Here is a 19,201-nt window from a genome sequence, read left to right on the forward strand (position 1 = left end):
AGAAGCGAGGACCACCCTACCTAAAGGCCGTCCATTCAAGAGAAGAAGTCTAGGAGTTCGGGGCTAAATTATTCAACCGCGAGAAAGAAGGGCAAGAAGATTGTGAAAAGATAATTATGTATCATTATCTTGTATGAATAATGGATGTCATATTGTTAATCTACACATTGTACCGATCAAAATAGACATATAATTTATATTTTTGGATATTTTCTAGATTCTATAGTATTTTAAATATTCTACATAATTATAATTATTTATGCCCTTTATTTTGGTGTATTATGATATTTATTATAGTGTTAAATCAATTTAATAAAAAGGTGAAAAATTTTGGGGCCGCCAGGGTTCGAACCTGGCCGGCCAGGGTAAACAAACCAGAGAGGGGGAGCTAGCCACTGCGGTACAATTCGGATCTTGTCAACTGTAGGTGCCGCGCACCTTTTGACCTAAACCTAAAGAGGCAGTGGCGCACCCCGAGAGGTGCGCTATTGCTAAGCCTCATAGTGGCGCACCCCTAGAGGTGCGCTATTGCTAAGGGGAGTCGGGGACTTAGAGAAAAATCCCATTCTCTTCCCCGTCCCGACCAGATCCTCTTCTTCCTTGCGCCCATTCACCACTGCGCCCTCCTCTCCGCCGGCGACGCCCTGCGCCCATTCACCACTGCGCCCTCCTCTCCGTCGGCCACCTGCTCCTGGATCTCCGAAGCCACCTGCTCGCCCATTCTCCACCGGTGCCTCTCTCCACCGGCGCCCCCCTCAGCGACGCCACCTCCCACCGACGCCTCTCTTCGCTGGCGCCCCCTAAGCAACGCCACCTCGCACCGGCGCCACCCCTCCCCTGAGCGACGCCACCACTTCTCACGCGAGCGACCGTCGCGCAGGTACGTCTCCCTCAATTCACCTTCCCGCCGGTGGTCGCCTTCCCCCTCGATTCACCTCCCCACCCGCCTCACGTTCTCTCCCCCACGCAGATCCCCCTCATCCGCTTTGCCGCCACGCCCCCGGAGCTCACCGCCACGCAGATCCCCGGAGCTCACCGCCACGCCCCCGGAACTCGCACGACGGCACCACGACGACCTCGATCCGCGACGAACTCTGCATTGCTGACGCCACCACGACGACCTCCCCAACCTACTGCTCAGGGTGAGCTCCCTATGCTCCTCCTCCTCCTCCCTCTGTAGAAATGCTAGTAATTGCTGGGAGAGTATAATTTACACTAGTTGGGTTAGGAAATTGAATTGTCATTCTTGCATAATTGCATTACAGATCTATTTTTTGGTTTGCCATGTTTCCATCCCATTGGCAAACCTTCAAAATGCCAAGTGGTTTGTGCTGTTTTTGTGGCTAGGTTGCTTGCTACTGCTATGTGTTTGCTAGGTTGCTAGGTTGCTGCTGCTGCTATGTGCTTGCTAGGTTGCTTGCTTGCTATGTTGCTGCTATGTGTTCTTCCCTAAGTGATGAAAGAGTGCAGTAATTCTCTGTCAGCTGATAGTATTCAGTTTATGGAGGAGCGGCGTATCAGGGAGAAAGATCATGGATATCCAGTGTATGTTGCCAAGGTGCCCTCGGGCCATGGCTTTGTCGATAGTGGCTTCCCGGAGAAGATCTTCCTGCGGTATGATGACATCTTCGCCATGCTGAACAGTTATCCGCTGCACTACACCTTCATTCGCCTATACTCGCTCAGCAAGGCGATGCGGATCATTAGACACAACATCCCGGACATCGCGATAGCCGACCCCTTCTACATGCGTGCCGTCCACTTGGCCACCGCCGGAGACCAGGCAGTCGCGAGTGGATACCTCAAAGACTTCTTTCTAGCGAACCAGAAGAAGTGTAACCTCCTCCTGCCTGTATTTCCCGAGTAAGTCACCCCTCACCGTACCGGTCTTAACTCGTGATTTTTTTAGATTTCAATTGTCATGTTCTTAAACATTATGTGTTCTACGCAGAGACAAAACCTGCACACTCATCTCCATAACCCCTAAACATTCCGTGGCCACATACCTCGATGCGGACGGTAAGTCAACCACGGACTACACGAATGTCAAGGCCGTACTTGATGATGCTCTCAATGGCTACGTCAAAGCGAAAGGCCACATGCGAGAGGCCAAATGTTAGGTACGGGAAGCATGTGTTCAAGCACCAAACAAAGTTTCCCTGCGTCAAGAAGCCGCCTTCTAGTAACAAGGATGCCTACTACGCCCTCTATCACATGGATAAGTTCATACGGGACCAGCAGCAGACTTACGCTACCCGAGCATCTCGTAGACCGGGCCAACAAATTGTCGCGGGTCCCTGACGACGGCATCAAGCAAGAGTTCTTTCGCATCCAAGTAGAGTTCTGTGAAATCATCTTTCAAGATGTCATTAGAAGCGCGGGGGAGTTCTATGCCGGCTATCAGCCGTCGAACAGTGACATAGACACAATGCTCCAAATGCAGGGTGACAACTACCGCTCATGGATGTGCTTGAAGAATGGCGGCGGTTTTATCCACGCTCCTAAGTCCCTTTAGCCGAGTCTTGATGTGCGAGCCTAGTTATGTAGTTGTGAACTAAAGACGAGCTTGTGTTGTAATGAACTTTATCCAGCACTTTACTTGCATGTATGTTTAATTACTAGTTTGGCTATGTTTGTGAACTTATATATATGGCTCTGTCATTTTCCGCACTTGATTTGGTCGTTAATTTTGTTTGCATATGCCGATGATTAGAATGGTTGGTCACTTGTACACTCGGGGGTGGAGCAAGCGAGCCTGGTGTGATGGCACAAATATCCATGTCTTGTGCATCCTACCTGGCCTCGCTTACTCCATCCCGGAATGTTAAAATTTGTTTTGACCAACAATGTATGAGGCCCTCGTCATTCCATTTGCTTTGGTTTTTCAGAATGCCGATGATTAGAATGGTTGTTCACCTGCACACTCCGTGAAGGCATCAGTGAGCCTGGTGTGATGGCACAAATATCAATCTCTTGTGCATCCTACCTGGTCTCGCTGACTCCTTCACGGAATGTTAATATTTGTTTTGACCAACAATGTATGAGGCATATGCTATTTAGTTGATACCACTTGGCTCTTTCTTACATTTTAGTGCCGATGATTAGAATGTTCGGTCAACTGTACACTCCGGGGTGTCGCTAGTGAGCCTGGTGTGATGGCACAAATATCAATCTCTTGTGCATCCTACCTGGCCTCACTAACGCCATCCCGGGATGTTCATATTTGACCAACAATATGTATGAGGCATTCCATTTAGTTCATACTAGCTACTTTGTCTCTTATTTGAGTTGGCACTTCTTAATTGCATTGGCCGATGATTAAATTTTGTGGTCACTACACTTGGGGGAGGTGTTAGTGAGCCTGGTGCGATGACACAAATATCAATCTCTTGTGCATCCTACTTGGTCTCGCTAACACCTTCCCGAAATGTTAATATTTGTTCCGACCAACAATGTATGAGGCCCTTGTCATTCCATTTGCTTTGGTATCTCAAAATGCCGATGATTAGAATGTTTGGTCACCTATACACTTGGGGAGGGGTCGGTGAACTCGGTGCGATGACACAAGTATCAATCTCTTGTGCATCCTACTTGGTTTCGCTGACCCCTTCCCTAAATGTTAATATTTGTTCCGACCAACAATGTATGAGGCATTCCATTTAGTTCATACTAGCGACTTATCTCTTATTTGAGTTGGCACTTCTTAATTGCATTGGCCGATGATTAGAATGTTTGGTCACTTGTACACTCGGGGGAGGGGCTAGTGAACCTGGTGCGATGACACAAGTATCAATCTCTTGTGCATCCAACTTGGTTTCACTAACCCCTTCCCTGAATGTTGATATTTGTTCCGACCAACAATGTATGAGGCATGCCTTTTAGTTCATACTACTTGGATCGTTTTTTAATTTGCTCTTATTCGTTGCAAACATCTATGAGCGTGCACTAATGTTTCTTTGGCTTGTGCATATGTACGCAGATATGAAGTGGTATGTCGTGTACAAGGGCAAGGTTCCCGGAGTCTACAACGACTGGGAGGAGTGTCGGAGACAGGTTCACCATTTTAGCGGTAACAGCTACAAAGGGTACACCACTAGAGCGGAGGCCGAAGATAGATACGCACGCTATTTGGCGGGAGAGAGGAGGGAGCGGAGGAGGAACCGGATGAAGACCACTATCATCGGGATGGTGCTAGTACTCGACTCTAGCTCTCTTCTATGTGATTGTACTTTAGATGATCGATCTTGTGTAACCACTAGCTCATTTGCGACTTTGTAACCCCGTAACTTGCATTGTAACCTCGTAACTTCTCTAATGTGAAATCTTGTGAATCATGTGGGGCTAATGTGAAGAACTATGTATGGATAAGTTGTGTTGTTGTTTATATGTGTTATATATCCTGTTTATATGTGCTAATGTGTTATATATCCTGTGTTATATAGTACCTGCCAGGATAAAAAAAATTGAAATCGTAGCAGTGGCGCACTAGTGGCCCATCAGTGGCGCACGTCCACTAAGTAGCAGTGGCGCACTGCGCTGGATCCGATGGCGCACCGCCCCGTGATCCTCTCCGAGACTAGCGGTGGCGCATCGGGAACCTCAGCGAGTGGCGCACATCCCGGAGACGACAACGGCGCACGTCCACACGCAGCGAGTGGCGCACCACCTCGCCGAAACAGTGGCGCACGCAAAACGGTAGCGAGTGGCGCACCTCGTCTAGACAGTGGTGGCGCACTGCCATCGACCAACGAGTGGCGCACCACTTTGGAGTAACGAGTGGCGCACTGCTGGACATGTCAATGGCGCACCATGCAGTGCGCCACTGGTATCCAGGCTAGTAGTGGCGCACCCCTAGTGCGCCACTACTAGGAGTTAGCAGTGGCGTGATAGCAGTGGTGCACCACTAGTGCACCACTGAAGGCTATATGTGGTGCACCACTGATTGCCTTTTTCCTAGTAGTGTTCGGAGGAGTTCCACCACCGTGCGCATCGTCATGCCACACTAATGTTTATACAATTAGTTTTTACAGGATAGATATGTTCATTTACTTACTAAGTTTTACTACATGTCTTCAAGAGTGACATATGGCGGGCAATAGATCCGATTTTGGATAACTATGATGCGGAAGCTGAAGCACATATAGACGCAATCATAAACGGTGATATTCCCTATGAGCTACCAGAAGATGAAGACGATGTTTCTTCATATCTAAACCTTGACGCCGAAGGTGAAGGTCAAGGCATGGACATTGAAACGCTTGCCGGAGGGCAAACAAACAACGACGATCCCGAGTTGCAAACAACCACCTCCGGCGAGGTATATATATATACATTGAGCCTCTGGCGATACAAATTTAGTGATTTGAATAAATATGTATTAACACTACTCTTTATTTTTTTAGCCTTCTGGATCGAGCAAATCGACTGCAAAGCCGCGTGGCAGAACTCAAACGATGAAACCTGGAGAAACGTTGACCCTCGATGTTATCGATGAAAATGGCAGGCTGATGGAGCCCAAACAGCACAACACAAAGTATATCAACCAATGCGGAGTGGTTGCTAGAGACAAAATCTCGATCACCCTCCAGGAATGGAATGAGCCAAAGAAGGCACGTGTTAGTTTTACTTTTGTCGACAAGAGAACAAAAAAGGTTTGCTGGAGAAAACTTATGGAACATTTCGTTCTCCCTACAGAATAGAACAAACACGATGAAGAGGGTAACGTGATTGAGGGTGGACGTGAGAGGAGAAGGCTAGTCAAAGAGTTTGCTCTTAAGAAGATGGGTGAAGCATTCCGGACCTTCAAGAAAAATTTAGGCCGGGACTATGTCTCGAAGAAAAAGACTCCAGAATTCAAAGGACAGTATGAGAGACTGAAAGAGGAGTGGCACGAATTTGTGAAGCAAAGGGAATCGAAGCATGCCAAGGCCATATCGAAGAAAAACAAGGAAAATGCTCAGAACAGAAAAGAGTACCATCATGTTATGGGGCCAGGAGGATACCGCACTGCGTTGCCTAAGTGGGAGAAGATGGAGAACGACCTGAGGGATCGAGGAATCCCTTTTGGTACAGAGGGATGGGACCCAAGGGCCAAACGCTGGTGGTACGGGCATGGGAGATCGCTATGGCCGGACACAGGGAGGTGAGTTCACCGGAGGAAAGTGTTTACTCCCACCGCCGCCTTTAGGGCATCTCCAGCGGCGCGACGCATTTTATTTTCCGTGAGCGTCCGTTTGCGTCGCGCCGCGGACGCTAGAATGTCCGTTTTTGTCCGCGCGTCCGTTTGCGTCTGGGGGTAGCGGGGCGACGCATTTATTTTTCTTATTTTTTTCTCTTCTCCATTTAAACATAGTTCCAAATATTATATATTGGAACATGATTTTACACAAGCTAATACATAGTTTGGAACATGGTTTACACAAACTAATACATAGTTTGAACCATGGTTGACAGAAATAAAACATTGCAAAATGAGGAAACCAGTTGTGTTGATTTCCGTATGTTCGCTGCCAAGAAAGAACATTTGAGGGCACACCCAATCACCCAACCTGGAAAATCCAGCTGGTCTCGGTGGCCCTGTTGGTTCTTTCTAGGAAGAAAATCCAGAAACCTTGACTACTGGCTTCGTCTGGCCCGTAGCCATATTCGCTGCAAAGAAAGAACACTCTAAGATCTAACTATCAGTGTCCGAGCCGGATTCGCCGGTGTGGTAGTGCCTGCGGCACGCTGTGTCGTCGCACACCTTGACGATCATCTCGCCATCACCCTCGTAGAGGAAGGTGAGCTGGCAGCCGGGCTCGAGCTCGAGGTCGCGGGCGAACTTGTCACACCCGGTGTGCAGGTACATCTTGCCCTGCCCGTCGAACAAGACCTCGATAGGCCACCGACAGAAGTTGCAGCTGGCCTCCCGTAGCTGCAACTGCGCCGGCTCGACGCCATCGACGAACTCGGCGAACTTGTCCGGGAGCCGCTTGATGCCGAGTGGATCATCATCGATGCGGAGGAGGAACTCGAAGCAGCGGTCCTCCTGCGAAGACGAGGAGGCAGCAGATGACGGAGACCGTGGTGTCGTAGCTGCTCCACCACGGCGGCCCCTGCCCCGGCCACGGCCCCGAGGGCGCCCAGGGCCGCGGCCTCGACCGCCTCGCTGGCCACCAGGTCCGGCCATGGACTTCCTCGCGGGCCTGGCTGCATCGCATGAAGAGCTAGGCAGCGCTACGGCGTAGCTCGTGGCGGCTAGGGTTTGCTTGGAGGAGTGGATGAGGAAGAAGAAGGCACGTCCTCTTTATATAGGCCGGAGGCAGGAGACGGTCGCGGGACACGTGGCGTCGCCATTAAATTTATTGGCGGAGGTGGGCGGCGGCCGCTCGGCAGCCGATGCATCGCCATTAACGTGGCGCAGACTGCCGAAGCGACGCAGCGGCACCAATCGCTGGCGCGCCTGAGAAGACGCATCGACGCAGGGTCGCTGCCAGGCGGGCCCGATGAAACGTCCGCCAGACGCGAGCGGACACTTTCGGCATCCGCGCAGCGTCCGCAGAGACGCATCCGAGGTGCATATTTGGGCCAAGTTTGCGTCTCCGCGGATGGCCCGGTCACTTTGCATCGCCCCGCTGGAGGAGGGCCTAGACGCATTTCCGGTCACGGCGAACGAAAACGGTCGCTCAGCGTCCATTTGCGTCGCGCTGCTGGAGATGCCCTTATTGCCGGAATGGCCGAAGCTGAAGCAGGGAAGATCAAGGTCAACAGAGAGAACGGCCCGCTGACACTAGCCCTTGGGAATCCCCAGGACAATGACCCGTACAGTTACAAAAGCAGTAAGAGAAAGACGGACCGGGATGCAGATTGTCTAGGGAACTTGGAAAGGGAACTATATGATGTGAAGCAGATGGTGCGTGAAATTCATGCAACACGAAGATCGGCAGGGCTGCATGAAGATCATGCAGGGGATTTCGGAAGCCAGCAGTAGCGGAGAAGCAGCGTGGCTTCCACGGAGGCCCCGGATGGTGCTAATGCACCGAAGATCGATGGTGCACCGGAGCCTCGCTACCCCGTGGACAATGTACATGACATTAGGAAAGAATGTGAGCTGCATCAGCCAATGAGGAACATTTCCTTGAAGGTGGCGAACAGCACAGCTTTACCTTGTAAACCTGGAGCACTCCACCACAACAATCCCATTGCAGATGGCTATGCCCGTGTCACGGTGGATGACATAGTCCAAGGGTGTGAGGACCTGGAGATTGACTATGCTACACCCGAAGGGGATGTGAGACTTCGAGATGTCAAGCGCCAAATCGTTCTATGGCAAAAGAAGTACATCAAGTTTCCAGGCTCAGCGCCAAGGTCACCGACCCCGAGGAATCACCCAAGTCCACCCTCCTCCGGTGTTGGTGCTCCACCTACATCTCCTTCACGTCAGCCGACGCCGCCCCCCAGTCCACCTCCGATGGGTAAGCCAACGACGCTGCCCCCCAGTCCACCTCCGACGGGTAAGCCGACGCCGTCGTTCCCCAGTCCATCTCTGGCGGGTAACCCGATGCCACCACCCAGTCCACCTCCAGCGAAGAAGCAGAAGCAGGGGGTTAAGGAGGGTAGCAAGGTAACCCCCTCCTGGAGTATTAACCCGGACCCTTATGTACCTAAGACCACAAGGGTACCTACGCCATCACTGAAGCCTCTTCTCCCGAGACCTTGGGAAGTTAGTGTCGAGGAAAACGAAGCGCCGCTAAAGATCACTATGAGAAATGGAAGGTGGAAATCAGGGCGAAAAAAGAGCCTGGGCCCAAGCCAGTATATACTGAGAAGCAAAAGAAGTGGGCTAAGGAGTTTTTGACGACACCGCCCCAATTCCGGCAGAATCAGCTAGACGACTATGGACGTGAATTTCTTAGGCAAGAATCATTGCTGAAGGAAAAACTCTTGACGAAGGAAAAAGACTTGTCGGAGAAGAAAAAATGCGGGAAACAAGTTTCCCAGCTCGGGCATAGAAAAAACAATCGATCCCACCGCTCATAGTGGAAGCCACTCCTTCCGGTGCGTTCCATGCCGATATGGATAAGGACATGGAAATATTTGACCCCGTTATCCTAGCAGCTGCTAGAGCACAGCAATTGACTGTAACGGCGGCCAAAGAAAAAGCGGTCGAGTTCGGTATAACTCTTCGTGCATTGTTAGGCCTTGAGGATGCGCAAATAAGTGATGTAGCATTTACATATGTGCCGAAGGGGTCTCTCGTCGAACCTGCGCAGGAAGCGAGTCTACCAACACAAATGCGAAATATGCTCCTCTTGTACCGGAATGATTTCATAAAAAAATAAGACCGACAAACAATATATTTATGTGGAAGTTAGAGAGGAGCATCACTTCAAACATTACTTTATACCAATTCGTATGAGTGAATTGCTCCAGTTGTTCAATCTGCGTGACCTCGAAAAATCTCTCCTGAGTTGCTACATTCTATAAGTGATTTATTTCTATAATTAAATATCTACCTTCATTGCCTGCACTATATATATTATCCTAACTATATTCGCTATTATGCAGAATGAAGCTTGGGGAATGCAAAAGAAAGAACATATGTGATGTTGGGTTCATTGACCCACAAATCATTAATGAACATGTGTTACAAAATCACCCCCAAGACGTGGAGAGTGACTTGTACATGTTTCTTAAAAACCAGGAACTCAAAAGTGACATTCTATTTCCTTACCATTTTGGGTGAGTGTTTCCGTCTTGTACACATTCTTTTCTGTTTACTCCATGTTATGTGTAATCGATGAGTTATGCATGACTGTGCATGTAACGTGTCCGCAGGTTCCACTGGATTCTGCTAATAATTCAAGTTGACAACTCCAGAGTTGAAATCATGGACTCTCTGAATATGGACCCAAAGCATTGGTGCGACATAAGAGCAATGTTGCAAAAGTAATTATTTTCAATCATTTGCGCACTATATTGGCCTCTTTCATTCATTTCCCGATATCAAGTAATTAATAACTCCCATGTTCATTATCTTTGCCCTGCAGGGTTTGGAAAAGGTTCATAAAGAATGTAACCGGTGAATTCAAAGAGGTGCTAACATTTAGAAGGTTATCTAATGTTCCAAGGCAGCCAAAGGGGACCAATCTATGTGGATACTATGTTTGTGAGTTCATCCGGACATACACATCTGAGCGGAGGGCTGCCGATATCAACTTGCGGGTGTATGACTTGCGGGAGAAGCTTAATCCAGAAGCTCGCTTCCGACCAATTCAAGAGGAATTTGCTGGATTTCTGATGAGGAAGGTCCTCCATCCTAATGAACAACACTATTTCAAGGAAGAAGAAATTCTTTGAATTCACCGGTTACATTCTTGTATATGAAAACTTGTTTGAAATTGTATATGTGGTCATAGGAGATTGAATTCCTCTCTTGAATTCTTGTTGTTTGAAATTTCAAACTTGTTTAAAATTGTATATTCATATGCATCAACGTGTAACGTGTATATACTAGCATAGAATATGTGTACTGAAACTTCTTTGAAATTAAAATAAAACACAAAATAAAATATAAAAGAAATGGAAACACAACAAAATAAAACCAGATTTAGGTTTTAAACCCTAAACTTGCAGAGCCCTTTGTTCTCGGTTAGTCAGACCAACCGGGACTAAAGGGTGCACCAGCCCCAGCTCCTAGCTAGCCCACGTTGATGGACGTTTAGTCCCGGTTCGTAAGCAACCGGGACTAAATGGGGGGAGCTTTAGTCCCGCTTGTTTAATCCCGGTTGCACAACCGAGACTAAAACCCCTTGTGAACTGGGACTAAAGGCTATTTTTCTACTAGTGTACTTGCATAGTTTGGCGAGGTAGGCGACAGATCATGATGAGCCGTATAATATAGTGGGGGTGAGCGGAGTATTACAAATAGATCATCATACTGGTGAGTGGAGGGTACGTTACCGGATGCAATGGAAGAGAGGAAGAGGATTAAGAGGATATTAATTGCGTATTTTTACTTGCGGGCATAAATGAATGGAACCTAGTGACGTGGATGATTGATGTGGCTAGGTGACAGTTGGATGAGATGTGGAACGCTATGATTGATCAAAGAATCATCATGGTATAGCTGCATGTCAAGAGAAATAGAAGTAGTGGAGGGTGATCCACACGTTTGGGATCTGGCAACGCACGAGGCTGAAATTATGTGCATTGAACCTTGCTATGCGATTAGCATTTAATATAGCTGCTAGTTAATAGTACATGTGATTTACGTTTTCTATACGAGCCAGATACAGAAAGGAATACTTCGCTAGGTTTCATGCACTGTCAGTATTTACTCACTCAGCGTTAACATTTGTCCTTGCAAATTGATGGATGACACATATGAGTCAATGCAAATATTCTTGTGTACGGGCACACGCATGGTGTGGACATAACTCATCTGTTAAGCACAACAGTTTAAGGTTAGCAACATTCCCAAAAATTATAATTTGTACTGTTCTAAATTGAACATATTGCGTTAATATGGAGATAGTCAAAAGTTGTGGTTTTGTCCTAATCCAAATTGAAGATTTTGTACTAAATGGTGCAGATAGTGAAAATGTGACACTATTATTTTTTCTTACAATTAAATTAGGAGCGGTGTCAACACCCACCATATGAATTTGCAGACAATCTCCATGTACCAGGTCACCCGACAAATTAAGTTGGATTAGTTCCTTAACTACCCATAGTCAAAATGATTAGTTTGAAACACAAATTCTTAAACACACTTCCTTTTATGAATGGTAGAGATAGAAAAAAAATCCAAATCACACATATTTTACTAGTGGTGCAAATAGTAAAAAACTTAGTTTGGACTAATCTAAAATGAACATTTTTGTACTAATGGTGCAGCTGGTAAAAATGTGATTTTGTGCTAGTTCAAATCAAGTATTTTGTACTAGCTAGTGGTTCCTGTTATAACAACTAGCACGGTGGCCCTCGCAAATGCGAGGGCGTTGTCTTTAGTGTATTTGAAAATTTATGATCTTAAATTTGCAGTTCAATGTTTATCGACATTTAGTTAGAGTTGTCATTTCTTCTGAAAATTTACGGTTTTAATTTATGATCTTAAATTTCTAGTTCCATGATATATGTATTGTTTCAATTACTTTTTTTTGTAAAACCTCTAAAATGTAGGGTTGTTTTATTAAGAAGCAACCATTTTTCCTTTTAGCCCAAAATGTAAATTAGCCAATATAAAAAGTTGGACCTAACCCAAATATTTTTTATTTTTCCAAATTACTCAAAATTTTATCTATTAAAAATACTAACTTCAACAAATTTATAAATAAATTATTTTTTGTTAAACTAATTTGAATGTATCCCTATATTTGAAGCTTGCAAATACGTTATAACAGACTGAAGTTAGATACAGAACCTTGGTGCATGCATGTGATTTAATTGACAAAAGCAATGGGTTATTAATTTAGAAATGTCCTGCTGCAACTCCTACTTGCATGTATCGTTGATTATTTTGCATACATCGATCCATTTAATTCCGGTGTACCTGAACCCGTTGCAGCCAAAAATATTTCCGAGCATGGCGTCTTCACTCAAGGTGTTTGACCTGATGGACACCAGCGAAAATAACGCCCGCCGAGCAAGCCAGCTAGGCTAAAAAGGACACCGGTGGCGAAACCAAAAAAACCTCAGTCATGGGGCCTTTTCGGTCGTGTTGGTTAATCCAGCTGGCATATCAGTCCATATAATACCCTATATAATTGCTAATATAGCTCAAAACTACATAGATTCTGTCAAACGGCAACTTTAAATAGTTTTTTTACAACAACTTTATTTTAGGGAACACGGTACATGTGCACGCGTCCACAAATACAAGCACACATTGACACCTATGAATGCATGCATGCATGCATGCCCTACCTCTATGAGTACCTCCAACAGACTAAATTTAAGATCCTATTTCCGCGAGTCATGAAATTGACGAAGTTACGACATGTGTATCGCTATCGCCGGGATCATCGTCTACCACTAAAAAAAATTAATAATCCTTTTCTTCTAAGACACAAAAGCATCGAATCTGGGGATTGATCTCTGGTGGGTTGAAGATGTGCCCTCCTAACACCGAACCATAGGTTGGTTCCCAACAACAACTCTATATAGATCGTATGGAATAAATTTGTTGTCAATCTAACAATAAAATTAATTTAGCTGATGTGTATTACTAATATGGTATATCTTTATTTTAGACATGTGTACCACCATATCCAGCCAACTATGCCAGCCTGCCAGGTACGTGGTTTCCTTTGTTAAAACGGTCGCACCTCTGTGTTATGTCTTTCATAGATAGAAAGACTATACGTGGACACATTACATAAAAAATGTGATCAACTTTCTTTCATCAAACCTTGCTTTGCATGTCCCAGCAGTATGGGAGTCCGGTTAGATTTTTATGAACCATTGTCTTGTACGGCCTGCTAAATCGTATGATATCTCTATTCTGTTCTGTGGGCTATAGAGATCTAATTTTTTTTCTAGGATGTTATGACTTTGTACGTGTTTCTTTTTTAGTAACGTGTCAAGTATTTATATGTACCTTTTTTTAGGATAGGGTGTTTCTGCACCCGGGTGCATATGCACCCTTTATTTAAAATGCATATTAAACATATTTACAAATGTCTAAAAAATACAAATAAAAATGTCCCGTGTATACCTTCACATGTTACATGCTCATCAAGTTGTTTCAGCAAAAACCAATATGTTTTGTGCCCTGTGCAAAAAAGACAAATTGTTGGTGCTAAAATAGTCTATTTCTCGAAGCATTGTTTGTCTTTTTTACACAAGATACAAAAATTGTCGGTTTTATGTGATACTTTACCGCCACCCCGACCCAGGACTCCACCTGGATCGCCTCGCCACGGACACGCCTCCCGCCGTCACCCCAGCAGCTCATGCAGCCGTCCATGGCTACCACCGACCCCAGACCACCGTTTGGTAGCTGGGCCCACCACCACGGCGGCGAGGGGAGATCGCCCCTGGAACCGCCCTGGGGAGCGGCCCGAGCGGATCCTATTTAGATATAGAAGATAACCATGCATTTTGTTCTTCACGGAATGTCCATTTACTATTTGTACTAGATGATTTCCCGCGCATTGCAGCGGAAAATTTAGCGCAACATACGAAAGAATATAGTAACCTATATTAATATGATGAGTGTTTTTTTATTTTTCTCTGAATGATAATACCCATCCTCCCTCAGAAAAATGCAAGAACATCTAATAATTTCTCTTTTCTATGCAAAAAAAGGATAATTACTTTAAAATGTATTGCTATGTTCTAACATGATTTATTAGTAGACAACAAAATCTCCAAGCTGAACTTCTTTATGACGTTTTTCTTGAGCAATAACTCTTTATGAAAACATTGCATGTAGCAGAAATGGCTGTAAGTAGAAAATATACATGTTTAGAAGGCACCATAAATATGATAAGCTGAATCATTTTATAAATGTGAACACTAAAAGTGATCAGCTGTATAGGTATTTATGTCTCATTTACCGAACACATACGTATTCTATTTTATATGGCGACAAAATGTATATAGCGAACGTAAGAATTTTATGAAACTGCATGTGGAGTGAACGTGAGAATTATATTTAGCGAACGTGAGAATATACATGTGGAGCTAATGCGTCACATGCCGTGGGATGTTCTAGCGTATAATAGATGACAATTTTGAAAAGAAAAAATTGCCATGTGGGAATTGCGAGTCCAATTGAATTTCCTTGGCAAACTTTGGTTGCCGAGTCGCGCCACGCCAACGCACGGACATGCTCACCCAATTGCCGTCCTATATGATTGCACTGTACGCTTCTTCGTGAATACAAAAACTATGCACTTGTACTTTGAGATGGACATGGAAACAATAAGAACACCAGAAACATGTATTTCCCTTCCCGTGGTTCTTTTCCAGTGAGGATAGAAGTGGCTCGCAGGTATGCCTAATGCAAGTTTGAGGAAAGCCGCATCAAGATATATATCTACTTTGCCGTTGCCTGCAATTGAGTCAAATAAAAAAAAGATTTTCAGTAAAAGAAAAGAAAAAGGTAAGAGGGAGGTTAACCATGAAAAAGATAATGATAAATAACTGAGAATGAACAACAAAGTGTTTGATTTGCACTTGGAAATTAGAAAATCTATGAAACTGCAGGAGTGTGCTTAACAAATGAGCCTATAAAATTCTAAAGAGAGTCATTTGAATAACCAAAGTCATACCTTGACAGTTTATGTTGAACTCTATGAATTTATTGAATAACCCTCCAGAAGCAAACCGGTTATGTTGTACTTCCCAAGAGGCGAAGACAAACGGCACATCCAGCCAATATAGTCATAGTTGTGTTGATATATACATGGAAATGACCTACATGTGTTCCGATGCCAACACTGTAGAGCGTAGAGAGGATGCAGGCTCATGGCCGTGTAGGCGTGGTGTGTCTTGGTGCAGCACCAATGGAGGCACATCGGGTATGGTAGATTGATCAGAAGTATTATTCATATATATAGAGGGGTATAGAAGAATTCGAAGGGGGCAAAAAATTAGTAGATAACTTGTGATTAATTAGAAGGAAATGGGGCGCACTGGGTAAATCAATGAACACAGGGCTATTAGTTGTTTCCGTTTCAGTACTCATGCATGCATTAGTGCGTAGCGTAAGTGGAGAAGATGAAGGGTGAACACAGCAAGACATGACACCATAGTAAAGAGTAAACGTGGATAGATGGCTAAATGATGTGAACCAAAAATTAGAGGCTTGCGATGATGCATTAATATAGTTGGAAGGAGGGGAAGCTATCGGGTCTAAAAGCATCGGCACAACCTGGACATGAGAGCAGCACACATGCATGGGATGGAATGACGTGAATGAAAGATAGCTGATTTGGTGGGACCGCTGAGGTGGCATAGCTGCATGTCAAGAGAAATAGGTTAGTGGGGATGAACTTCTTAGTTATACAGGATTACCTATTGTTTCTAAGAGAGGTAAATCTAGGGTAGAACTATGGATTCACCGAGCTATACATACTCATTTTCCTTCTTAGTTTTTATGAGGATGATGCTGACTTGATAACTTCTGTCGATGTTTTACCTATTATGTACATGGCGATGTTGTATATGTCAATCAAAATTACACTGGTTACACGGTAGAGAAGGTGAAATGATTAGTTTTGATAGCCGTTGAGGGCTGTCTTCACATCTACCTAAGATATAACTTAGAGGCGTAGTACGCACTTGTGATCTCTCCTAACTTTAACCAGCTTTTTAACGTTAACTAGAACACACCTATGAACTGACCTACATGCGTACATTGACATTTATCTAGTTGGCATGTCTTATGTGTGCATTGGTCAGACCTGTATTTGAACTAACCCGTATGCATGTATGTGTATAAACATGTCCACATGATTGTGCAGATCTGTCGAAAGGGATAGTGCAAAAGTATGAGGCTAATAATAGCATTTGCAGTTTTCTTTTCCCACTATTTTGTGCCCAGCAGTACATCCGTGGATATTAACTGCTCAGAGATATGGGAAGGTAATATCTCGCTTATTATGTTTCATCGATGATTGCAACAGCATACTGTATTCTTATTTTGAAATAGATGCATCTTATATTTAGGAGTTGGCATGGTCAATCTCTTCACCTTTCATGTAGTGATGTATCTAGCAGACTAAGCAATATATTGGAGAAACAAACAACAGTACTCCCTTCGATTCGTATTAGTTGACCCACTTTATCATAACATAGATGTATTTAGTTAACAACAATGTCTAGTTACATCCATATGTAGATAAAATAAAGTCAATTAATTTGAATCGGAGGGAGTATCACTTTTCTCCGACAACTTATATGTGTGGATGGGACATCTGCTTGCAATTCAGTCTTCACTTTTAAATAGAAAACATCTATGTAGTTGTGTTCCATCATATGGTAACAGTTAATCTGAAATGTAAATACTCCCTCCAACCTTAAATACTCGTCGCGGGTTTAATGAACCTAGACATATTTTAGCCTATATTCTGCCTAAATCTGAGACGAGTATTAGAATATAAGGGATCATCAAATTAGAGTAGCAACCAATTATAAAGTATAACTGTCTGATGTGTAAACATATGGTACTATATACTTTTGTTGATGCATGGGAGATGGGACATCTGTTTTCTAGTTCAGTCTTGGCTTTTAAATTAGGAAAAACCGGACTATGTAGTTAGTGTTCCATCATATGGTAATAAGTCCAATGTAAACTGTAGTAACTACCAAATAATTGAAGTAGAAGAATTGTCTGATTTGTAAATCTATATATACTTCTGTTGATGTGATGTTATCATCAGGTAAGTTGGGCCAGCGGACTACCTCCACTGGGACAGTTCGCCTGACTTTGCTCCATCGGGAGCACCCGTGCTCGCCGGTCTCCATGCGCCCGGTGGACCGCTCCTCCCTATCCATTTCAGCTCTCCCAAAATATCACGCCAACGTCCGGCGCCTGGCCGGACGCCTCTCCAGTTGCCCGACAGACCAAGTCAACACCTCTGGCCCAATCCTCGCCAACGGCATTCCGTGGGACTACTACAGTTATGTGACTCAAATCCAACTGGGGACACCGGCGAAGACTCACAACGTGCTAGTTGACACCGGGTCATCCCTGTCCTGGGTCGGCTGCGAGCCATGTAGTAGTGGATGCCTCAACCCGGTGTTTGATCCTGATGCATCTTCCACATACAACGTGGTAAGGTGTCGCTCCTCCCTTTGTAACAGAGTTCCTTCAGCTACCATATCCCGCAACACTTGCATTCTGCCATTCCAGAAGTGCTCCTATAACCAGACCTACAAAGACGATTCCATGTCTGTAGGATTGGTGAGCAGTGATCGGCTCATGTATGGAAGAGAGGAGATGCAAGGATTCATCTTTGGCTGCTGCAACTCATTTAGCGGCATTGGAGGCCAATATTCAGGAATACTTGGTCTCTCGGTAAACAAGTTGTCTTTCTTCTCTCAGATAACCTTAAGTCGTCGGTACAGAGCCATGTCATATTGCTTGCCCCATCCCCATAAGGAGGGGTTCCTGCAATTTGGGCAGTATAGTGAACACCATGGTCTGCTGAGTTTCACCCCACTCTTCATTGACGGCAACCAGTACTATGTCCAAGTATCAAACATCATGGTCGGAACAGCTAGCCTTGATGCCCAGTCGAATGGGAACCAGACGACGAGGTGTTTTTTTGACACCGGTACGCCGTACACTATGCTGCCAGGTCACCTATTTGACAGTTTGATCGATGCAGTGAGTAAAAGGATGCTAGGGTACTACCGAGTTGGAGCATCAACCGGGCAGACTTGCTTTCACCGTGAAAACTTCTGGGATGAAGAGGATATGTATATACCGACTGTAAGGATCATGTTCCGTGACGGGGCAAGGATCACATTGGTCTCGGAGGATTTGATGTTCGTCGAGCATCAGGAGGTGTATTGTTTAGCCTTTAAGAGGAATGATGGTAGTGACATGGTCCTCGGAAGCAGGCATCTCATGGCTGTCCACACCGTAGTTGATCTGGAGAAGATGACGATGGGCCTCCGGGATCAGGGCTGCATCTAGTGCATCATGGAGAAAGATCAAGATGTACCTAGAATATCATAAGTTTTTTCCTTTTATATTTTTTTATAGGAACAAGCAGTCCGATGTAAGACGCCATCCATTAATCTATCTATCTGTATTACTTTTTTATCCTAAATTACTTGTCGCAGATTTGTCTAGATACACACGTATCTAAATATGTTTTAGTATATAGATACCTATGAATATACACAAACTAGTTAAATACTAGTTGCTCCGGAATTATAAAAAATAGACACGATTAAACTAATGTCCTAAGTTCGAAAAAGATGTCAAACATGACAGCATGTTGTTTCTTATCATATGGCGACATATAACAATTCTCTTTCCAACTTCTTTCCTCCTTTGTAACTTCTTAAACTTTAGACAATTCCTCCTTTGTAACTTCTTAAACTTTAGACAATCTAGCAGTAACATCTTAAAGATTTGGTAGCAGATTGTATCTGATTTACGGATGAGAAGATTCTCACCGGCCGTGATAGATGATAATGGATTGTATGTCTGATCTACAAATGAAATTATGCCGACTGACTGGTAGAGATTGAGTATTAA

The 19,201-nt window shown here is 44.7% G+C and overlaps 1 protein-coding gene across 1 annotated transcript; it reads left to right on the plus strand.

The window, feature by feature from the left end:
- Positions 1 to 17,356: 17,356 nt before the first annotated feature.
- On the plus strand, positions 17,357 to 18,662 carry LOC124663320 (aspartyl protease family protein At5g10770-like). The gene has a single exon (XM_047201043.1). The coding sequence runs from the start codon at positions 17,357 to 17,359 to the stop codon at positions 18,629 to 18,631; it is 1,275 nt and encodes a 424-aa protein (XP_047056999.1). The 3' UTR covers positions 18,632 to 18,662.
- Positions 18,663 to 19,201: the final 539 nt, after the last annotated feature.

The sequence above is a fragment of the Lolium rigidum genome, chromosome 6 (genome assembly GCF_022539505.1).
Source record: "Lolium rigidum isolate FL_2022 chromosome 6, APGP_CSIRO_Lrig_0.1, whole genome shotgun sequence".
Lineage (NCBI taxonomy): Eukaryota > Viridiplantae > Streptophyta > Magnoliopsida > Poales > Poaceae > Lolium > Lolium rigidum.